The sequence below is a fragment of the Diceros bicornis genome, chromosome 11 (assembly GCF_020826845.1).
Source record: "Diceros bicornis minor isolate mBicDic1 chromosome 11, mDicBic1.mat.cur, whole genome shotgun sequence".
In the NCBI taxonomy this organism is placed as follows: Eukaryota; Metazoa; Chordata; class Mammalia; order Perissodactyla; family Rhinocerotidae; genus Diceros; species Diceros bicornis.
Window position 1 is genome coordinate 12,306,075 of NC_080750.1, and position 22,427 is coordinate 12,328,501.

General features: G+C 36.7%; 1 protein-coding gene across 1 annotated transcript in view; it reads left to right on the top strand.

Moving 5' to 3' along the window:
* LOC131411274 (bifunctional heparan sulfate N-deacetylase/N-sulfotransferase 3) overlaps positions 1-22,427 on the top strand; it is a 145,640-nt gene that overhangs the window by 80,986 nt on the left and 42,227 nt on the right. Inside the window, exon 6 of the mRNA XM_058549961.1 lies at positions 22,185-22,367. Within this exon, the coding sequence (XP_058405944.1) occupies positions 22,185-22,367 (183 nt within the window). The remainder of the gene's footprint in view (positions 1-22,184; positions 22,368-22,427) is intronic.

Sequence of the window (22,427 nt, forward strand, 5' to 3'; positions counted from 1 at the left end):
TACCTAATCAGAGAAATCACTTGACTCAAGAGGGTTTGCATTACTGAGCTTTCATTCCCTCCCAACATGGCATCTAGAGAGATCCTTTTGAAAGCCATTAGATTTATGAAAATATGCTCAGTTTCACTCATAGGAATAAAACTCCAAGGTTAAATAAACTGAAATACCATTTCTTATCCACTAGACTGACAAAAATTCAAAAGATTGATAAAATATTCTGTTAACAAGGCTGTGGAAAAACAAGGTATTCTCGTACATCCTAGCGGGTTTGCAAAGTGTGCAACCCCCAATAAGATACTGTAAAATGGTACAGCTGCTGTGGAAAACAGTATTGAATTTCCTCAAAAATTAAAAAATAAACTACCATATGATCCAGCAATCCTACTTTTAGTTATTTATCCAAAAGAATTAAAAACAGGATCTCAAAGAGATATTTGCTCTCCTGTGTTCACTGAAGCATTATTCACAATGGCCAAGAAGTAGAAACAACTTAAATGTCCATCGACAGATGAATGAATAAAGAAAATGTGGTATATATGTACAATGGAATATTATTCAGCTTCATAAAGGAAGGAAATCCTGTCACATGCTAAAACATAAATGAACCTTGAGGACATTATGTTAAGTGATATAAGCCAGTCACAAAAAGACAAATACTGCATGATTCCTCTTGTTTGAGTTATCTAAAGTAGTCAAACTCATAGAAACAAAGCAGAATGGTGGTTGCCAGGGGCTGGAGGAGGGGGAAATGGGAAGTTGCTGTTCAGTGAGGATAGACTTCCAGTCATGCAAGATGAAAAACTAGAGATCTGCTGTACAACACTGTGCATATAGTTAATAATACTGGATCTACACTGAAAAATTTCCTAAGAGGGTAGATTTCATGTTATGTATTTTTTACCACAGTAAAAAAAAAAAAGAAAGAAAGAACTTAAAAAATACCTTTTTATATTCTTGACAGTACATTTTTAATGTGAATCTAATGAAAAAACAATCTCATAAATCTAAACATTGGTATATACTATAAAACAAATATCCTAGACTTTTCCAAAAAGACAATATCACATTAAAAAATAATAAGGAGGGAGATTATTCTAGTTTAGAAGAGACTAAAAGACATAATAACCTAATGTAATTTATAAATCTTAAGCTTTCATTTTTCAACTTTATTTTTTTAATTTTATTTATTTTTAATGAATTTTAAGGATCCTGAATTTTTTAAAAAATACATCTATAAGAGTTTTTCTAGTTATTACTGCTGAGTAACAAAAATACCCCAAAACACAATGGTTTAAAAAAAAACATTAATCATTTTATTATCTCATGGTTTCTGTAGGTCAGAATTCGAGAAGGGCTGGACTGAGTGATTCTGGCCTCAAGTGTCTCACGAATTAGTCAGATGGTGGCGAGAGCTGGAAAACCAGGCCGCTGGAGCAGCTGCGAGCTGGCAGAGGATCTCTCCATATAATCTCAGGGCTTTTTCACGTGATTGCTCCCCATGGGCTTCTAGGGGCTTCCTCACAGCAGCATGGCTTTGGGGCAGTCACACAGCATCAGGGCTCCATCAAGTGTCACAGCAAGCAAGGCAGAAGCATAACTGCCTTGGATTCAGGGGTCAGGACATCATTTCTGCTTCACAAAAGCCTGCTCACATTCAAAGGGAAGAGAATTAGATTCCATCTCTTTATAGGGGAGTGGTAAAGTTCCAGAAGCGAGAGAAATTGTGGTGGCCATCTTCAGAAAATATAATTTGCCACAGACAATTATGGGGCAATTGGGGAAATTTAAAATAGACTGTACAATAGATAATACTGAGTTAATATTTTCCTAGGTGTCATAATGATATTTGATTTTATAGTAAAACGTATGTGACCTTAGATGATGCATGCTAACAGATTTAGTGGTAGTGTCTTGATACCTGCAACTTATTTTCAAATGGTTTAGCAAAATAAAAGATATATTTAAAAAAGAGAAAGAAATAAAATATGAAGCAAATGTAGTGAAATGTAAGCAATTGGAGAATAGGTAAAGGATATACAGATGTTCATTGTCCTGATTTTTCGCCTTTCTGTAGATTTACACTATGTTTCTCAAATAATTGATGGGAAAATAAAATAGGTCAGATTACATTATTTGTCTGTTCACATCCTCCAGACCTCCCTCTTCAGAGTAGCAGCCTGACTCCTTACGGTGACTTATAGGGCCCTGAGTGATCCCAACCCTCACCTCCCCGATCTCACCTCCAGGCAGGGGGAACAGCAGGTACAAAAGCCCCATGAGTGTGCTTGGCATGTTTGAGAAACAGCAAGTTGTTTACAATACCCTAGTTTAAAAGATGCCTCTTACACATCTTCTCCGTGAATCTTTGTGTGCGTTTCCTAGAGAGGTTCTCATTTGACGTGAAACCTCAGTCCCCTGCCTCCTCACTTCTTTCTTGGTTGCAGGAACTTCAGCCCTAGGAGGACTCAGTCAAAGCCAGATCATCCCACGACCCCTAAAAAGGCCTGAGAGTTCAGTTTAGGAAAGGGAAATCAGGTTTAGTGAGGAAAACTTCAGAACGTTCCCAGTTACATTCAAATTGGGACTTCACCCAGTCGGTATTCCCCGCAGGATGCTTGACAATCAGTTTCGCCTTACCTCCAGAGCATCTTGTACTGTTTATTCTGTTTGAGATTTAGATGGCCTAAATCAGCATGCCGTCTAATAACTAGTGGGCTCTTAACAAGATTTTACCTTGTAGGGTTTAATCCACTGGCTTTCTTGCCTGGCTGCTGTTGGCTAACGCTCGGTGTTCTGCGGGGCCTCACTTGCCTGTAGTCCTAGAGCGTGGTGCTGCCCGTGGTGACATTAGTGATTTCCTGTGGCCGTCACAGAAGCCGTACGTGCATTTGGATATGTTTGTTCCTGTTGCTTCCATATTGTGAGTGGGCGGAATTGCAGTTCCTTCTGAAGGTCATGTGATACTGCCCTTAGGGGAGTCACATAGCCACGCAGATAATTGGGCCTTCTGGTTTCCGAGATGAGTAGGTTTGCCAGATCTTTCCTTCCAAACCCGTGAAGACTGTGTTAAGTCAGGCTTGTTGGTAAATTCAGTGTGTCAGGAGCCCACAACCAGATCTGGGGCCCGTGTGCAGTGTAGGTTCCAGGATGACAAAGGAAGGACAGGCTCACCTTGGTTCTTCTGCAGAATTCACTCTGTGCATCCGTGTGCCCTTTTGTAAAAAGTCAATCATACTGGTAATAATAATACTAACAGCAACGCAGGTCCCTCTTATTAGAATTTAGGTATTTAATAGACATTAGAAATCAAGTTCAAAAAGTGTTATCAGGCCGCCTGAATGCTCGTTGCACTCGGCATCAGCAAAGTGAGCAACGTCAGCTGAGAATCTCTATCCAGAGGGAAACAGGCTGAGACACTCATGGAGGAGTCGGGACAGTTAAACGCCAGGGAAGTTTGGCTAGATGTCCTCTGTAGTAAAATCGTGATTCTGAGATTGCCGTTTTCCAACTTGGCAAAGCCTTAAAAAATCTTGATACCTTCAATACTATAATTCCACGTCTAGGAATCTATCCTAAGGAAAGAGTACTAAATACAGAGAAAGTGTTCATTGTAGTGGGGAAAGAATATGGAAACAAATGATGTTTAACTGAAGGGAAATGTTTAAATAAATTACGTCCACTTAGATTATTATGCTGATGTTAAAAGGGATGCCTGTGAATAATTAGGCAATAACATAAGAAGTGAAAGATACACTGTATAAAAATAGGATACAAAATTATACGTAAAGTATCAAAATTTTGTTTGCGAAAACTATGCATAAAAATACTGAAAAGAGCTGGATCTTTGGATGTTCAGAATTGGGTCTTTTTTTTATTTCTGCTTTTCTGTATTTTATAATTTTTCTTTAATGAGTTTCCATCACCTTTTTTTAACAAGAAGGGTAAAGCACTAATTTTTAAAGTGCTAACACAAGAGTTCTTATTAGCAAAAATGAATCAAACCAGTCTAATTATGAATTAATATTTATACAAATCATTTTAAGACAAAGTATTATATGAAGGGATTCAGTTCAACAGTAGTTTTTGAGTATTTAAAGTATCTTTTTCTCCACATTTCAAAATATTAACACTTTCTAAAATTCCATAAGATAAGAGGTAAAACACTAATGATAATATTTCAGCTATCTGTAATTCTACTTTCTCCCTTTACCAACTGTATGTACTGCAGCAAAAGCAAGGAGATAAGCAAGAAAGGCCCCTTGGGAGGAGGACACGAGACACAGGGAGCCTACTTTGTGCTAAGCAATGTGCTCCGTGCTTTGTATACGCGACCCTATTTAACTGGAGCAACAACCCTATGAGGCTTTGCATGTATCTTATTTGACCTTAATGGCAATTTGGTGAGGCATTTTACAGATGAGGAAACGGGGGTTCAAAGAGATTGCATAATTTGACCAAAGGGAAACAAATAGTAAGAGGAAGGCCCTCCTTCTTTCCGATGTCATTGTGCTTTGTTGATAGAATATCCCCAGCCCACACTCATAGCCTTGAGTAGCCTCATTTGTAAACAGAATTAAGCCACACTTCCTAGTCCGATTTCTCATCCTAAAGGATATATTATACACAAGCATTAGAACAGGAGAGAAAGATGCTAACGCAGTAGCAGTGGGAAGTGAAAGCTGACAAAAGAGTAGACGCCCCTCCAAAAAAAATACCTATTAGAAAACACCCAGGAACTCAAAGAGCATAGCTGTATGGTGGTGTGGAACTGTTTTGTGACAGGACATACAACTCCATGCAATGCTGAAGTAATTATATTCAATACTTTATTTTCTACATACTCTGAAATACAGGAAGAATTAACACCTAAAGATTATTCTGCACAAAAGTCATCCTAGCTCTCTCCTCCAAGGGTTCTGGATAGGCGAGGTGTTTGCTTGTTTGTGATCCTTGAGAATCTAGTAGAAGACTTACAAACACAAGGTGGTTACTAAACTGAGGCCACTCCGAGTAGGCAATATCCAGACTCAGAACTTGTTTTTTTGCTTTTTAGTTAGAACTACAAGCCGACAAACAGACAGCTACCTGGTTATTGAAATGCCTTGAAATATTCTGCTTGAACAACTTAAAAATGGAATTGAAGCATCAACTGAAGCTTTCTGTGCTACTGTGGTTTAAATTGAATGCTGCGCTTTGTGTAAACATCATTTTTGTGGTTTCACTTGAGGCTGGTCTCTGAGGTCTTCCCATATAATGGGAATGCGTCAGAAGCACAGCTTCGTTTCCTGTGTAGGCTGGAAACTGTTAACTGCAAAGTTTGGAGACAGTCTCATAGAGCTCTTTGCCATATGTTAAACTAAAGTTGATATGAAAAATCATATCGGTTTCCAGTTTCCCAGAGCATTAAAAAGGAAAAAAGGAGCTCAAGCTTTATAAATATAAAAAGCATCTGTCTGCACAGGAAATTCTACTCTGTTATTCTGCAAATGATCCCTACTTATATTTACAAGAGAAATCGGATCTGATGAATCATATAGGAAGTAACGCACCGTTTTGTTCAAAATTTTAAAATATTTATTCATAATTCTGAATGGCTGGCTGGACTGTGAACTAACTATCACTGTACAGAGATCTCAACAGGGCTGCCCAGCATGCTCCTAAACATTTATGTTTCCAAGTGAAAGGAGATGGAATATTTTGACAGCATGCTGCTAACCTAAACATTTCTATCGGATGTCATGTTGTGTTTAAATGCTCCCACCACTATTTCCAACTCAGGAAGACTCGTGAGCATTCACAAAATATTTGGCAGTTTTCATTCTAATTTTTTACTTCTTGACTCCCTGAGCCTCGAAAGAATTCTCTCCACGGTCGCTCACCCAGGTGCAAGTGTCCTTGAGTGACTCTTCAGTAGTTTTTTTAGGAATCCCTTTCTGTGACTCCCTTCCTCCCTGCTTCCATTGTCACCTATAATTTTGTCATTTCTTTTGCTCTGAACCAGCTTGCTATGTAAAAGCCATCTCTTCCTTTCACACTGTTCCATGACCTTCATAAGGTTAACAGCTGAAATCCAGGACCAGAACCCTGACCATCCGTCACACTCTACAGAGGACTTCACGCTACGTTTATAAGGCCTCATATTTTTCCAGCAGCCCTCTCTCACACTTGACTGTAAACCCTTTTGGCTTACTTCATCAATTCAATTCTCTCACGTTTAGCCTTGACTTCACTGATTGTTTAGAAAGTACTCAAAGACTTTTCCACCAGAATCTGTCTGCTTTTTTTATCTAATAGCCTATTCACGCCAGTATTACCAACTAAACTCCCTTTAACCGTGAAACCCTAATTTTTTTCTTCAGATTTCTTCTTTTTCCTACCTTTATCTTGTCTAGTTTTCATCGCTGTTCATTCTTTTAGTAACTTAAGTCTTCTCTTGCTCTCACTGCCATTTACTTCCATTTTTTTCTCCAATATCATATTAATATCATATATTAATAATTGTTACTCATTAATACTCAATGTATTGCCCACATTTACTAGTTTAAAAGTTGCTGTCTCGTCTATGTTCTTTTCTTTACCAGACAAAGCTCTGGGATAGTATCTTTTCTCCCTCTATATTATCACAAAACGGTAAAAATAGTTCTCCTAGATAAAAATTGTACCTACCCTGTCTTACCCTACACACTGTAGGCACATGCGATGGGCCCTCCTTCATACCAGGGGACAAGCTGAATCACATCCCCACAGCAACTGATAACAAGCTGAATTGTGCAGTCTGCCTCTGCCTGTTCCTGAAGATGTATACACATACCAGACTTCTCTCTCAGCCTGGATCTGTGTGGGAAGGGAGTTTGACAACCATTAAAACAGCATTTGCACTGTGAATTAGAAAGCCTCTAGGGAAGAGACTCATACAAATGTGTATTGTCAGTGTGGATTGTTATTCCAAGTTTACAATTGCCTGGTGTCTTTTTCTCTGTGGCTAACTCTCAGGTGGTCAGAGGCTGATGCGCTGGTCTGTGCTTCCCTCCACTCTCTTTTGGCCAACATATCACACATTCTTGCCCTCAGTCAAAGTGAGGCAGGAACTGCAAGTATACCATTATGTTGTGTTATCTCTAGCAAAAAGTTTGTCATATAAAAGATTTAAACTTTTGGCATTTTTTTATGATATACCTCTGAAATATTGCCACTTCTATTTCATAACTCTAGTTATAATTATTGAATTTAAGTTTTGGAAAAAAAAACTATGAGCAAACCTATTCCCTACATATTTTGTCATACTCCATTCATATATTTAACATTATAAGTGTTTCCTCTGAAATTACTTTGGATAATTCCTTATATGAAGCATTAATGGCATTATGTATAGACAGAAAGTTGCATATTATTATGATAAGATAATGATCATGGCAAAGGTCATTTATTACCTAACGTTTCATTTTGGTATTGATGATGTTCAACTCATCAAACCATCATTCTCAACCCAGGATGGTTAAGCCCTAGTGCCCTAATGAATCCCTTGCTTGTGATGAGCTCACTTCTCTCCTATACGTTTAGATTGACACTAGCTATGTACGCTGCTTGTGAAAATTAAGAAAACAAGCATTCAAATCATTTTCTCTAGGGTGGAATTCTCTCAAAGAACTGAGTGAGAAATGTTACCTTAAGAAATATTTATTAAGCCTCTAATATGAGACACTCACTAGAAAAAACTAGATAGAACTAGAAAGCTTTATAAGCCATGACCCCTTACCTTAAAAAATTTACATTTTACTTTAGAAAATAGAAAATATACATCTGAAGACATAGAAAATAATCAAAATAATATGTAATTTGGGATTGAATTACAAACTATCAACTTGCAGTTTGGAAAGGGAACTTCATCAGTAATGGAGGTCTTCAAGGAGAAGGTGGATTTAAGTTGAACATGAAAAATGAACAAATTGAATAGACAATGAAGTCCCTGAATTATGGGGAAGTGAGGAGGGGATTCAGGATGAGGAAGAGGAAAGCCATTCAGATGGTAATGAGCAGGTTGGGTAACAGAGCCAGTAAGGAGAGCTGCCTGATTTAGGAACCAGAGGGAAATAAAAACGTCCTGGAGTGAGAGTCACGAGCACAAGATTATTGCTTAAATAATCCAAATATCAAATTTCTTAACTGTTAAAAAAAACAGGGTAAATATCAATCTAACAGCGTTATGGTGCAGATCAAGTTTGTGAAGACTGTGTACGTGAAGGTGCTTGGAAGTATACAGAAATCCTGTGAAATAGGATTAGATTCCCAGAATAGAGACAGATTAGGAAGGATTTTGCCATTTGCCTTTTTCTCATCAAAATGGCATGCAGATTATTCAGGATCCTTTATTCTGTGTAACTGAGTTATTTCTGAAAAATTAATCATCAAATCAAAGGCAAAGCATCCTTCTATTAAGTTTTTTGTTGTCCTTGATGAAATCATTAGGTTCATTGCTTTTATCATTTTTTCATTTTAAGAACATTTAAAATATCCTCTTATTTCAATCTCAGTATCCTCGATTGATGTCAGCCTATCTTCTAATTCAGTTTAAGATTACAGAAAAACATCATCACCCTAAGGGATTTTCCACCACAACTATTAAGGACCATCAAAGCCAGATGTATTTTCACAAAAAAAGAAAATAAATGGGGTTACCTCTTGAGGTATCAGTTAAATTCTGGGTTTCAGATCATGACAAATATTCAGAGTAGGAGTAATCCAGGATCAAAATTATAAAGTATATCAAGGCTGCAATACACAGTGCTGCTGGGGGTTTTTAAAGGGAAACATTCATATGAATTTGGGGAGTCTTAATGAAGAATGGAGGATTTGAATGACTCTCCTTGGATATACATGATTCAAGTAGGCGAAGAAAAGAAGGCACCATCTGCAGAAAGAATAGTCCTTGGGTGTTCAGAAAAGCCAGGAGGGGCTTTACTGATGTAGAAATCTAATACTGGAAAAGAGTGAGAAATAAAGTTACAGATGAATGAATAATTCAGCCACTACACATGCTCTACGTACTTTAATTTCTTAAAGCGTGTTCTGGGGTCTAAATGACATCTAAAAGGCCTAAGTTCCTTTAAGAATTGTATTATACACATGACTTATCTACATAACAAGACTGGAATCAGAATCTAGATGGGTTATTTTAATATTTTTTATTGTGTTGAAATATATATAACATAAAATTTACCATTTTAACCATTTTTTTTTAAAGATTTTATTTCCCCCCCCCCCAAAGCCCCAGTAGATAGTTGTATGTCATAGCTGCATGTCCTTCTAGTTGCTATATGTGGGACACGGCCCCAGCATAGCGGGAGAAGCAGTGCGTCGGTGCGCGCCTGGGATCCGAACCCGAGCCGCCAGCAGCGGAGCGCGCACACTTAACCGCTAAGCCACGGGCCGGCCCCCATTTTAACAATTTTTAAGTGTACAGCTCATGAGGGTTAAGTATATTCATGTTATTGTGCAAGTGATCTACAGAACTCTTTTCATTTTGCAAAACTAAAACTCTATATCTGTTAAATAATAGCTCCCTATACCTCTGCCTCAAACCCTTGGCGACCATCATTTTACTTTCCGTCTCTATGAATTTGACTACTCTAGGCTCCTCATATAAGCGGAATCATACAGTATTTGTCTTTTCATGATTGGCTTATTTTACATAGCATAATGTCCTCAAGGTTGATGTTGTAGTATGTGTCAAAATTTCCTTCCTTTTTAAGGCTGAATAATACTCCATACTACATTTTGTTTATCCATTCATCCATCAACGGATACTTGGGTTGCTTCCACCTTTTGGCCATTGTGAATAATGTTGCTGTGAACATGGGTGTATAAATATCTCTTTTGAGACGCTGCTTTCAATTATTTTGAGTGTATATCCAGAAGCGCAATTGCTGGATCATATGGTAATTCTATTTTTAATTTTTTGAGGAACCTCCATATTATCTCCATGAAGTGCCTTGTTCTTGATCAATTGCTTTTGTGTGTGTATGTGTATGTGTGCATTCTTACACAATTGGCAAATGAAATGAGGCACAAATGAGTAAGACGGCTATTTCATTTCAAGCACAGTAAATAAGAATCACCAAATTTCTGTACAAAATATCCTATTAGTTTCTTATATTTTTTAAGAAGTAGCAATGCTAAAGAAACATGTAATGGGAAATATCTGTTTAATTACATCCACAAAGAACATTAAAATATAATTGAAATATAATACATATATATGCTAAAGTATATTTTTAACTGCCTATTGAATTTCAAAGAAATATTGAAGATGTTTCACTATTATTTATTTGATATTATAGAAAGAATTTTACTTCATATCATATATATATACAAACTAAAATATTTTTAATAGCCTCTATTCATTTTAATTATTTTGTAAACACAAGAAAAGATTACCAAATTTAGTTTGCCTTAACAGGAAGAGAATCAACTGTACCAAAATTGGCATAATATGTAATATTTTAAATGATAAATGCCTATATATTAAAGCCAATAAGTATGAGATTAAATCAAAATGGAAAATAATTTTATTATACATTCTATATTTATTATAAATTATATATAATAATTTTATAACATATATAATATTAGTATGTATTTGTATATAAATAAAAACTCTCTAAGATATTGTCATTTCTTATGAAGTGATTCTTGCATAACATTTAGAGCTTAAAAGCAATGGATTTGATAAGTTTGGAACGCAAGGAAAGTTAGCAGAACTAATTTTTACGTGAGTACAGTTGTTTATCATGTTTAATCTGAAATTAGAGTCAACAAACCTAAGCATTCAGTCACTCTATACCTGTGTACTTTGATTGACTTGTTTATTATATTAAAGTGGTTTTTAGCTTCACTTTCTGTTAACTCCAAAAAACTGTTAATTCTGGAAATATTTTCTTAATTTTGTTCAATTTCTTTTTAATGTAATAATAATTTTGTTAATGTTATCATTGCTTCTATTTTCTATGTGCTTAACATTTCTTTAGAGTTTAGCAGGCCTTATCTCCCAGGTTATAGTGGTATCAGTCCATTTGTAAACAAGGCAGATCTTTATTTATGCAGGTGGGCCTCAAGACATACAAACAGACACTCAGAGAGAAAGACAGACAAATACTTGAGAGCGTACCAACATACACACACACACACACACACACACACACACACACACACCCCTACCTATTTTATCCTCTGTTTACAGAACGACAGACATTAAAAGTGTGTTAATTGTCTGGATAGAGTTTACCCTTCACGTGTCATTAAAAAAAAGATAGAAAGGAAGTCTTGCTAGATATAGTAAACCTTTCCCTGCCTTCTAAATTAAACTATTTTGTGCATGATTTGCTTATCTTATTGTGCTCTAATACATTGCCATCCACAGAATGTAGGGCACTTGCCTCTACATTAGATGGTTCCAGTCAGTGATGCTAATGTTCTTATATCAGCTTTTTGTAGGTTTTTCTTTCTCCATCTTTGGAGGTACAGTTCAATATATTAGCCATTTCCTGCTGCTGTTTTCTGCCAGGTAGGTCAGGGTAGTGCAATGTGAGAGAGTCCAGGCTTTGCATACAGAGAGACCTGGGTTTAGATCCTAATTCAGCTGGTTACTAGCTATATGGCTTGTCTGACTGTAAAATGGGGATCATAATATCCGCCTCCATAAGGATTCTTCTTAAGAGTGATGACATTACAAATATATCGTACCTGCCACATATTGGGCATTCAGTATATATGTGTTCCTTGTCACCTCCCTTTACAAGAAACCTTGCACCCATCCTGCGTCTGACCTCTTCCTTCCTGTCATCTGTGAACTAGGCAACTATATAACCAAAAAGGTTTGAATTACATCTAAGCCAAAAGTCAATGTTTATAATAGAAGTATTTGTTTAGTCTGAGTATACTACAGAACATAAGTCTAAGGGCTGATCTATTTTGACCTTTAAGAAGGTAATGTTTGAGATGGTCCTGGAAAAGTAGGTAGAATTTGGCCTGAAAGACACATAGGTAGAGCAGCATTCTGTTCAGAGGAAATAGATATCAGGCCTAAAGCAGGAGCATGCGAGGAATGAGAAGCAGTTCAGTTTACTCCTTAGAGAGTGTGTGTGTAGAAGATAAAATCAAGAAGAAATACAGGGGGCTGGCCCCGTGGCTTAGCAGTTAAGTGCGCGCGCTCCACTGCTGGCGGCCAGGGTTTGGATCCCAGGCGCGCACCAACACACCGCTTCTCCCACCATGCTGAGGCCGTGTCCCACATACAGCAACTAGAAGGATGTGCAGCTATGACATACAACTATCTACTGGGGCTTTGGGGGAAAAAATAAATAAATAAAATTAAAAAAAAAAAAGAAGAAATATGGGCCTGTTTTGTCAAGGATTCTGAGTGTGAGGTTAAGGAGTTTAATTTAGTGGAAAATGAGGAGTTATTGATATTTTTTAAAGAAAGGAGTTGGCTTTAGGAGGATTTCTCTGGTGTTAGCATTTGGGATATAATAGAGTCGGGAGAAACAAAAGTGAGGAGCTCATTTAGGAAGTTATTAGAGTGGTTCAGGCAAAAAGTAACAAGGCCTAACTCTTATACATTCTAGTAGGAGGGTAAATTGGTACAATCTCTATGAAAGATAACTTGGCAATATCTATCAATATTACAAATGCACATATCATTTTCCTCAGCAATTCCACCCTCAAGAATTTATCCTCAGATATACTTGCAAATAAGTGCACTGATGCATACACAAGGTTATTCAAAATAGCATAAAGTCACAAAAACTCGTTGGATAAATTATAGTCCCTCCATCTGATAAAATTATAGTACATCTATACAATGAGGAGTTGAAGATGTACTCATATGGAACAACTTCCAAAATTTAGATTAAAAAAATCAAATCATAAAGTTCTGGGTATAGTTTGCTTCCATTTGTGTTTTAAAAATAAAGAAGAGGAGGGGCCGGCCCGGTGGCACAAGCGGTTAAGTGCGCGCGCTCCACTGCGGCGGCCCGGCCCGTGGTTCGCTGGTTCGGATCCTGGGCGCGCACCGACGCACTGCTTGGCAAGCCATGCTGTGGTGGCGTCCCATATAAAGTGGAGGAAGATGGGCACAGATGTTAGCCCAGGGCCGTCTTCCTCAGCAAAAAAAGAGAGGAGGATTGGCGGATGTTAGCACAGGGCTGATCTCCTCACAAAAAAATAAATAAATAAAAATAAAGAAGAGGAGGAATACATATACATACTTGCTTTTGAATACATAGAATACTTCTGGAAGAACACACACACACAAGTGGTATTGGTCGCTTCTTACGTGATGTACTTTTTTTCCTGTAGAATTTCATCACATCTTTTCATTAACCTTCCTTCGTGAACCAGCTCAAGTCATTTTTCTTCCACAAGTCTTTTTCTAATGGAGACAGCTAATGCTGATTTCTTTCATCGCTAAATATTAGCTTTAATTATTGACTATACAAGGCATTAAGCCATTTATTGCGTACTCTCCTATTTTCTGATTGTCTTTGACATTGAAGGGGTAAAAGAACTGCAGGGCTGCAAGACAGGAGTGAGAAAATTTTTTACTGTATACCTTCTTGCACTTTTCGAATTTTATATGATGCAATATTACCTATCCAAAATAAGTTTTAAAAGCAGTGAGACCTAAAGTCAAAGTGGTAGCTATAGGGTTGGAGAGAGAACTTATCAGAAGTTGGTACTGAGGGACAAACTTTTGTAAAGGAAGAAGATAAGACTTCTGAAATATGTGGAAAGCCTAGTACTGCACCATGTTATAACATAGCATGAAGCAGAGGACCGTAGCTTTGTGCACTTTAAGCAGGAAAAGAATTTAAACGATGTGTTGCAGCCTGAGCCTTTGGGGAATATAATTATTAGATGAGGCACCTAAACGGCTGGAGGTTTATTGACTCACCCAAAGTAACATAGTGAGTGTCACAGTCAAGAGTTCTATGTAAAACTTCAAATTCAAGAGATATTTTAAAAAGTATAGAAATTGCCTTCAGAGCTGGAAGGGACAGGAGACTCCTGCCCTCCTCCCCCTGCCCAGTTACCGTCTACCCTCCCTAATAAGGTGAATGTTCTTTCTCAGCAGGCACTATTCCCTGGACTTTGGTGTTTAATGAAAGCATTTATAAAAACTTTTGCAGTTCTTTCAAAATTCTAATGTCTGAGGCTTGCCTGATTATAATAATAATAATGATAATAATAATAATAATATCCAAGCAAATATTTTTAGAATTTTCCGTTAAGTCACTAGGGAAATGTTGGCCTTTAGTAGAAGACTGAGTCTATGCTTCAGATTTCATAACCTGGTTAAGTCTCCTTGTACCCGTTACGTGCAGTTCTGGGTGGTTGCTACTGTATGAAAGGGCTGACAGTTTTAGAAAGGAGACATTTATAAACGCTAGTTCTTTTTAACAGCTGGTTTTCCTAGTTCCTAGGATAATTCACTTTTAGAAAGTGTAACTCCTCATTATATGACAGTATTACTTATAGATTGGTTTATCTATAAATTATTTTAAAGGACTTATAGCTTAAAGCAAAAGTAACAAATTATAGACCAAATATGGGGCTCCTACTACAAATTTTTTTTAAAATAGATATCTGGTTTAGTTACTGTATTCTGTGACCTTATCACTTTCTATCGGTAGAGGTAGAAAGCTCTGTCGTGGTATTGTTCTCACTACAGCTGAAATAGCCCCGCCGGCCAGCAGCTTTGGCAGTAGGTGGCCTCTAGCTGTGCTGACTCATAAAGATTCGGAATCTTTTACATTTGTGGTCTTTCCCCACCACTGCAGAAATGCCCTTCTAGGCATCTTACCTTTAATCAAGATTTCTACAGAACCTTAGCTGACTCTCCTACCTGGGTCGGTCTTCTCCTTGTCCCTTCAAAGCCCTGAAAGAAGTACTTCACTTATGTTGTCTTGTCCCAGACTTTATATCTTAAAATGTCATTTATCCATCAAAACAGTAAAATGGAGCTTGTGTAGGCCCAGTCAAGCCCTGGTATTTTTCCTCTCATTGAAGGTACAGATCCCCGCGGGACTTTGTTAATATCTAGCGCATGTTTCTTCTTTAGGATTATTCTTTCTTGTCCTTCGATTTTTTCCTTTCTACATAAAAAGAACTCTACACAAATTTATGTACAAAACTGATACTCCTAAAATCTTTCAAGATTTTACAAATCAGTTTATTAGAGGGGCTGTCTTTAAATAAATAAAATGAAAATTTAAAATGTTTTTCAATATTTAGAAGTGTGATAACAATTAGTCACTAGCTTTTAAAACCCCAGCTTTTTTGTAGGAAGCTGGCCCTGTGGTGTAGTGGTTAAGTTCGGCGTGCTCTGCTTCGGTGGCTTGGGTTCATGGGTTCGGATCCCAGGCAGGAACCTACACCACTCAACAGCCATGCTGTGGTGGTGACCCACATACAAAATAGAAGAAGATTGGCACAGATGTTAGCTCAGGGCAAATATTCCTCAGCAAAAAAAAAACCTAGCTTGTTTTTAATTCACAAAATAAAAATATTTGTTTAGTATGTTGATTCTCCCCCCTGCCACCAGGGTGAATTCAGTTTTATGAGCAAATACGGTTAATTGAAACCTCCTGATGAGGAAGCTGATCTTGTGATTACGTAAATTTAATTCATTCATATATGAGCCAAAATCAGATTCTCGTGTGGGTCCATTTACTTGAAGGATTTTTCTAAATTATGTCAGTTTTTTTTGGTTAAATTAAACACATTTAGAAAGGTTTCATTTCATTTCCTCTCCATATCTTCATTATGCTCTGGAGGCAGAGCTTTAAAACCAAGAAGCAAAATGTTTCTGCTAGAAAAAATACATTTTCATGGCAAAATTGAATATAACCTTTGTGCTTCATTGCTGCTTAAATAAGAATTTCTCTTAACAAATCTTTTTTAAATCTATCCTCAGCTGTAGCTGTATTCATTATCCTGTCACACTGTGAGTCTGATAGAGCAGGAACAGCTGTTGTCGGGTCTCTAACTGCAGTAGGGTCTTTCAGAACGATGTAGAGACAATGTCAGAACAGCACGCCCAAGTACACAATGCAAAATTTATCAAAAATTGGTGGCCTGAGAGTTGGGGACATTCCTGTGGCATATAAACATTTGTTCAGCAGCTAACGTAGTGGCAATGCCTTAAACCAATAGAATTACTTTTTCTGGCACCTAACAGAAATGCTAATTGATCATCAATCATTAGCTTGTAATAAAAGGGCTGAACTTGCAGTTCTGAATGTATAGCAGAAAAATTAAGTGAGAGACATAAATCGTTATAAAAAAGACAAACTGCCCCAAGCTAAATTGCTTTAAATTACATTGACCTCATCACAGTACCTTTGAAACCTGTCCCTAATTGAGAGCAATTGATTTATCCTTCCAGCTTTCCTTTAAATCCTATCAGATCCCAAATTCAGAATGTTCAGGGCCCTTTGCCAAATTATTCTGCAATTGAGCTTTCCCTTGAGATTCTTAAATGATAACTAAGGCGCAAGCCAGGTAGAAAAACAGTACTCAAAGAATTTAAGCCTTAGAAATGAAAGTGACATCTTTTTCCTCACATTTGACAAGGTGGTAAAACTAATGAAAGCAATTTTTAGCGTAAAACAGTTGTAATAGCATAAAAATATGAAAGATATTAGGCACCAAAGCGAGCTGTGAGTGGGACCACTATGCAAAAATTTCAAGTGTCTCACCCACATCCAGGATGAAACAGATAAATTTCTGCATATTAAGGAGACTGTGAGGAAGGTTTTTGGGAAGAGTTATGCTGTGTGGTGAGCGTGATACCCACGACTCTCTGCCCGTGGGGGAGCACAGGGGTGAATGACCACCCGCCCTGCTGCTCATCTCAGCTCTGCGCAAGGGTCACTGGAACCAGCAGATAGCTGGGTATGTGCTCCCTGCAGAAGAGGGCCCTATTAGACTGGGGTCTGCCTCACGACTGGTAAGCATGAAAGATTGGCTAACGTGGTCTGTGCAGAAGACAAAGGGGCCACATCTGGGAAGTATGTGCCCTCTTTTCCAAAGTCAGGTAAAAGACATCAAAATCCCAGGGCCCTGATGTGGACTTCTTAGCAGGAACGTTATCCCGGAATCCTGTTAAGACACCCTGCTCAAAAGGGCTCCTGACAAAGGAGAGGGGATGTACTCTCCTCATAAAGGAAATCGCATTGGTGGGGCCCAGAAGAAATGTCTCCAAAGATCTCAGATGGCTTTAAACGTATGCCATCTTATGACAATAGCAGTCAAGTAATAACTCCCCGCATCCCTTTCCCTCCTTCATCTCCATGTCCCAAACACTAAGGGATCAGAAACCTCAGTGAGCAAGATATGGAATAAAATCACCCACTGGAGAGGGATGATCAGCCTCTCTTCCCAGGCTCTTTTGCAGATTCTCTCCTGCACCTGGTCACAGCTGGGAGAGAGGAGAAGATTTCATATTGCAACAAGTTTTCAGTTTTGATTATTTCCTGGACCAGGAGATTTAAACTACTAAATCAAGACTGTGTTAGCAGCTTAAAACTCCATGAAAACTTTCCATCACCTAAGACGCTAGGGAGCCATGCCGCCTGCCCTAGCCTTAACCGGATGAGGGGAAAACCATCCACACGGAATAAGTGCAAGGTTACTTTAATGATGATATCCCAAGAATCCTAAGTGTTCAATTTATGAGTGACACAATGATTTTTAAGAATGTAAATATTATATTTGGAGTTTGTGTGATGACCTGATGAAGAAATATGCCATAAAGTGAATTGTATTCATTGCTTTTTACATATAGAGCAGACAGAGGCAACTAGACTCTGAGATTAAAAGTAGATAAAGTAAGTTATTATATCCAATGTAATATTGATAATATCATACAACATAGCACTGCGAGTTTGCAGTGACCATCTACAGCAGAAAAATCCTACAGCTTCAAAGTCCACCCTGATTTAAAAAAAAAAAAATGAAGTGTGCTCTGAATGGCTAACTTACTTTTCTACCCATGAGGGAAGAACCAAAATGAACTCCAAAGCATATTCACATGCCTTCTTCAGAGTATACCTAATAGTTATAACAATTTAGCCTAGGAAAAAAGAATTTAATGACAGGTCTAAATATCATATTTTATCCAATGAAATTATTCCTGCATCTTTTTCAGGAAACCTGTATTTCTTGGGTGATTACCATGTTGTCAGACATTATATTGAGCTCTTCACATGTATATCTCATTGAATCCTCACAAGTAATTCATCGGGAGCTATTAAAACGACTATTTCCCCCCCACAGTCTGAGGAAAGATAGACCATTTTTCTACCTCCCTTATTACTCCTCATTCATGTTTTGTTTCTCTTTCACCTGTAACTCATTATCAATTTAAAGTTAAATAGAGCTAATCCAATGTCCAAATAATGCTTCCCAAGTAGTGAGAATCATGCAAAATGGAAAGAGATTGAATCAAACAAACAAAACAAAAGTCCAGGACCAGATGGCTTCACTGGTGGAGACTACCAAACATTCAAAGAATCATTAATACCAATCCTTCTCAAACTCTTCGAAAAAACAGAAGAGGAGGGAACTCTTCCAAACTCATTTTATAAGCCCAGCATTACTCTGATACAAAAACAAGACAAGGATACCACAAAAAATAGAAGATACAGGCCAATATCCCTGATGAACATAGATGCAAAAATCCTCAACAAAATATCAGCAAACTGAATTCAACAATACATTAAAAGGATCATACACCATGGTCAAGTGGGATTTATTCCAGAGATACATGGATGGTTCAAAACCCACAAATCAGTCAATATGATATGCCACATTAACAAAATGAAGGATAAAAATAATATGATCATCTCAATAGATGCAGAAAAAAGCATTTGACAAAATTTAATATCTATTCATGATAAAAACTCTCACCAAAGTGGCTATAGGGGGAATGTACCTCAACATAATAAAGGCCATATATGACAAGCCCACAGCTAATACCATACTCAATGGTGAAAAGCTGAGAGCTTTTCCTCTAAGATCAGAAACAAGCCAAGGATGTCCACTCTCACCAATTTTATTCAACGTAATATTGGCAGTCCTAGCCACAGCAATTAGGCAAGAAAAAGAAATAAAAGGCATTCAAATTGGAAAGGAAGAAGTACAACTGTCACTATTTGCAGATGACATATTATATATAGAAAACCCTAAAGACTCCATTGAAAAACTGTTGGAACTAATAAATGAATTCAATAAATTTGCAGGGTACAAAATCAACATACAGAAATTTGTGACATTTCTATACATTAATAATGAACTATCAGAAAGAGAAATTAAGAAAACAATCCCATTTACAGTTGCATCCAAAAGGATAAAATACTTAGGAATAAATTTAACCAAGGAGGTGAAAGACCTGTATTTTGAAAACTGTAAGACATTAATGAAAGAAATTAAAGAAGACACAAATAAATGGAAAGATATTTCATGCTCATGGATTAGAAGAATTTCTTTCTATTCTGTGCAGAAATTGTTCTCAGGTGAGGAACTGCCGAGAATTAAAGTGACATCATAGTTGTCACAAGTTAGAACAGGAGTAAAGAAGAAATACTATCTGGAAAGCGAGCTAATTTTTTGACCAAAACATTCTCATTATATATTGTGTATACTTTCCTAACTAAAAAATAATAAAGAAAACTTGGAGACGTTCATGTTCAGCAAAAGATATACAATATTCCATGTGTAGAGAGAATACTGTGATTCACCAAAAAAAAAAAAAATACCTTAAAAAGAAATTGAAGTGTTTTATGTCCTCACCAATTATACTCCCTTGATGGCCATGTATTTCTTTGGGAGCACAAAACAAATCCCAGGCTTGAATTCGAAGTCTAAAAGTGTCATGATGTGACATGCGTTCCAAAACCATCACTTTGAAACAGTGCTTTTGCTTATGGCGCACTTTGCATTATGTTAAAGTAGATATACAAAAATAGAATTGAAAACCTGGAAAAGGTTCCATGGTTGGAGGCTAAGTAGCTTTTCTTTTACAGGATTAAGTTCAACACCTTATAATTATTTTCTTAATTCTTGCCAATCAGGTTCAAGCTCAGCAAAAGCAATGTCATTAACTGACTCATAACTCACTTTGGGTTGCCTCTGTCTTTACCAGAGAGAGTAGCATTTTTTACTTTCTATACTCATAGAAGTAAAAATGTGGCTCTTGGCTTTAAATGTCACAGCTTAAAATGTTTTCAGAGACTGAAAAGTAAATTCGAGGAGAGGTCAAATGTATTAGTATAACAAAGTCACACAGTATCTCTAAGTTTTCCATTTTCTGTCCAATGAAGATGTTATTCAAGTGAAATACAGACACAAAGATTTTTTGATATATCTTTCATAAAAATAAAGCAAGAAATTTGAACTAGTGGTTAACTAGGTTAATATATATTTTTAATATTGTATTAAAACTTTTCTTATTATTTCAATAGAAGGGCAACTTGAAGTATCATTTTGCTATTGTTATTGAGCTACATTGAAAAATGTGGCATATAAAACAAATGACAAAAGACTGCCTCTAACAGGCATTAGAAAAGAACTTCCAAATTTAAGTATGATTTTCTTAAGTCTCTCAATAGCCTACTGTTTTGACAAATTTTAGAGAAGAAAAAGAGGGGGAAAGAAGTCACATAATTGAAGCTACTATAAAAAATAACCAGAAGGTTAAATTTTAAAAGTCTCATTTTTCAGAAATACCCAAAATAGTAAAAGTCTTACTTATTAATTCCATGACTGCATCAGTCTGCTGGTAGCTATTTAAATTCACCCAAGTATTTTGTTTGTGAAAGTTCTAAGATTTAATATATGTTCAGGCAGAGTGAATAGAAACACAATTAAATATTCTTGATCACAGTCGAAGCTTTCCACGTAAAAGCCTGCAGGATTTGTTGTATAGAATATCGGATATCACTGTTTCCTCTTATTCATAGTTGTAAGTAATTACATTGTTTTCTGATTCATTATATCAAATGTTAATATAACCTTTCTCTCATCTCTGCCGCTTTACCTCAATAAATTTTCTTGACTATATCTTTCAGTCTGTTAATGAATGAACCTATTATGTTCATTATTATGATGATTATAATAACCATTATTACTATTCATTCACATGACATTATATATTTTAGGAAAGTACTATTATCACATGAATTATTTTTATGATCTTTTTTATAGAAGCATAAATGCCACAACGGTTTTCTTTGCCATTGCCCAAATCTCACACAGAATTATTTCCATTTGTCAACACTAACCAACGAAAATTATTTGCATTCACTTAAAGCAGTAGCTTTAAAAATGCCCATTCTACATTCCAGACCAATTTAATCAAACCTACAGAATTCAAATTTATTTTATTATAAAAAAGTCCCCATTTGCTGTGATTTTTTTTCAATGCATGGATTAATCTAAGGCAGCTGCTTCCATAGGAAGAGTGGATTTTATCTAGCCACGCATTGAAAACTTTTCTTAAAGGAGGTATCTGATATTGGGAATAGTAGAGCCAATGAGTATCAGAAAGGGTTTCAGAGTGTTATTGATGGAAAATAGTTAATAGGTATTTCAGTAAAAATTCAGTCACTAGTCTTTTGTCATTATGGCCTCTAATAGATACAAATCATAGGCTATTCAGTTAATGCTAATAATGACAATTCATTGATTATTTATACCCTTTAACTTGAAGTACTACATTACAAGCTGAACTAAGTAGATTGAAATTACAAAATCCCAACCTCCTGAGATCCTGCTGCCTCAGATTATGAGTAGTTCACATATCATGAAGCCATCATGTATAAACATCTAGGATACGTTATCCGCCATCAATCTAATTGCACTAACATGGGTATATGGCAGTTGGACTCATTTTTTGTTATGAAATATATTAAAACATAAGAAAAAATGCTCATCAGGTCTTGCTAATAACACATCCTCCAGTTTGCGTTAATATAATGAAAGTATTGGGGATATATCCAAAATTCAAAACCATGTCATGAATTGAAACTGTGCAAAGGCTTAAGAAAAAACTAGCATTGCTATGATTACACTGCCCCCTAGAGTTAAAATAACTTGCATTTATACTGAAGTTCATTTGCCTTTTTCAGATCAGCATTTTCATGACCCATTTGTCCAACTATGGGAATGACCGACTGGGATTATACACATTTGTTAATCTGGCCAACTTCGTACAGAGCTGGACCAACTTGCAACTTCAGACTCTGCCTCCAGTGAAGCTGGCTCACAAGTATTTTGAGCTCTTTCCTGATCAAAAAGACCCTCTCTGGCAGGTAAGATTGGTTCAGTTGGTATAATTAATTAAGCCCACAAACATATCTTGGAGTTCTAAC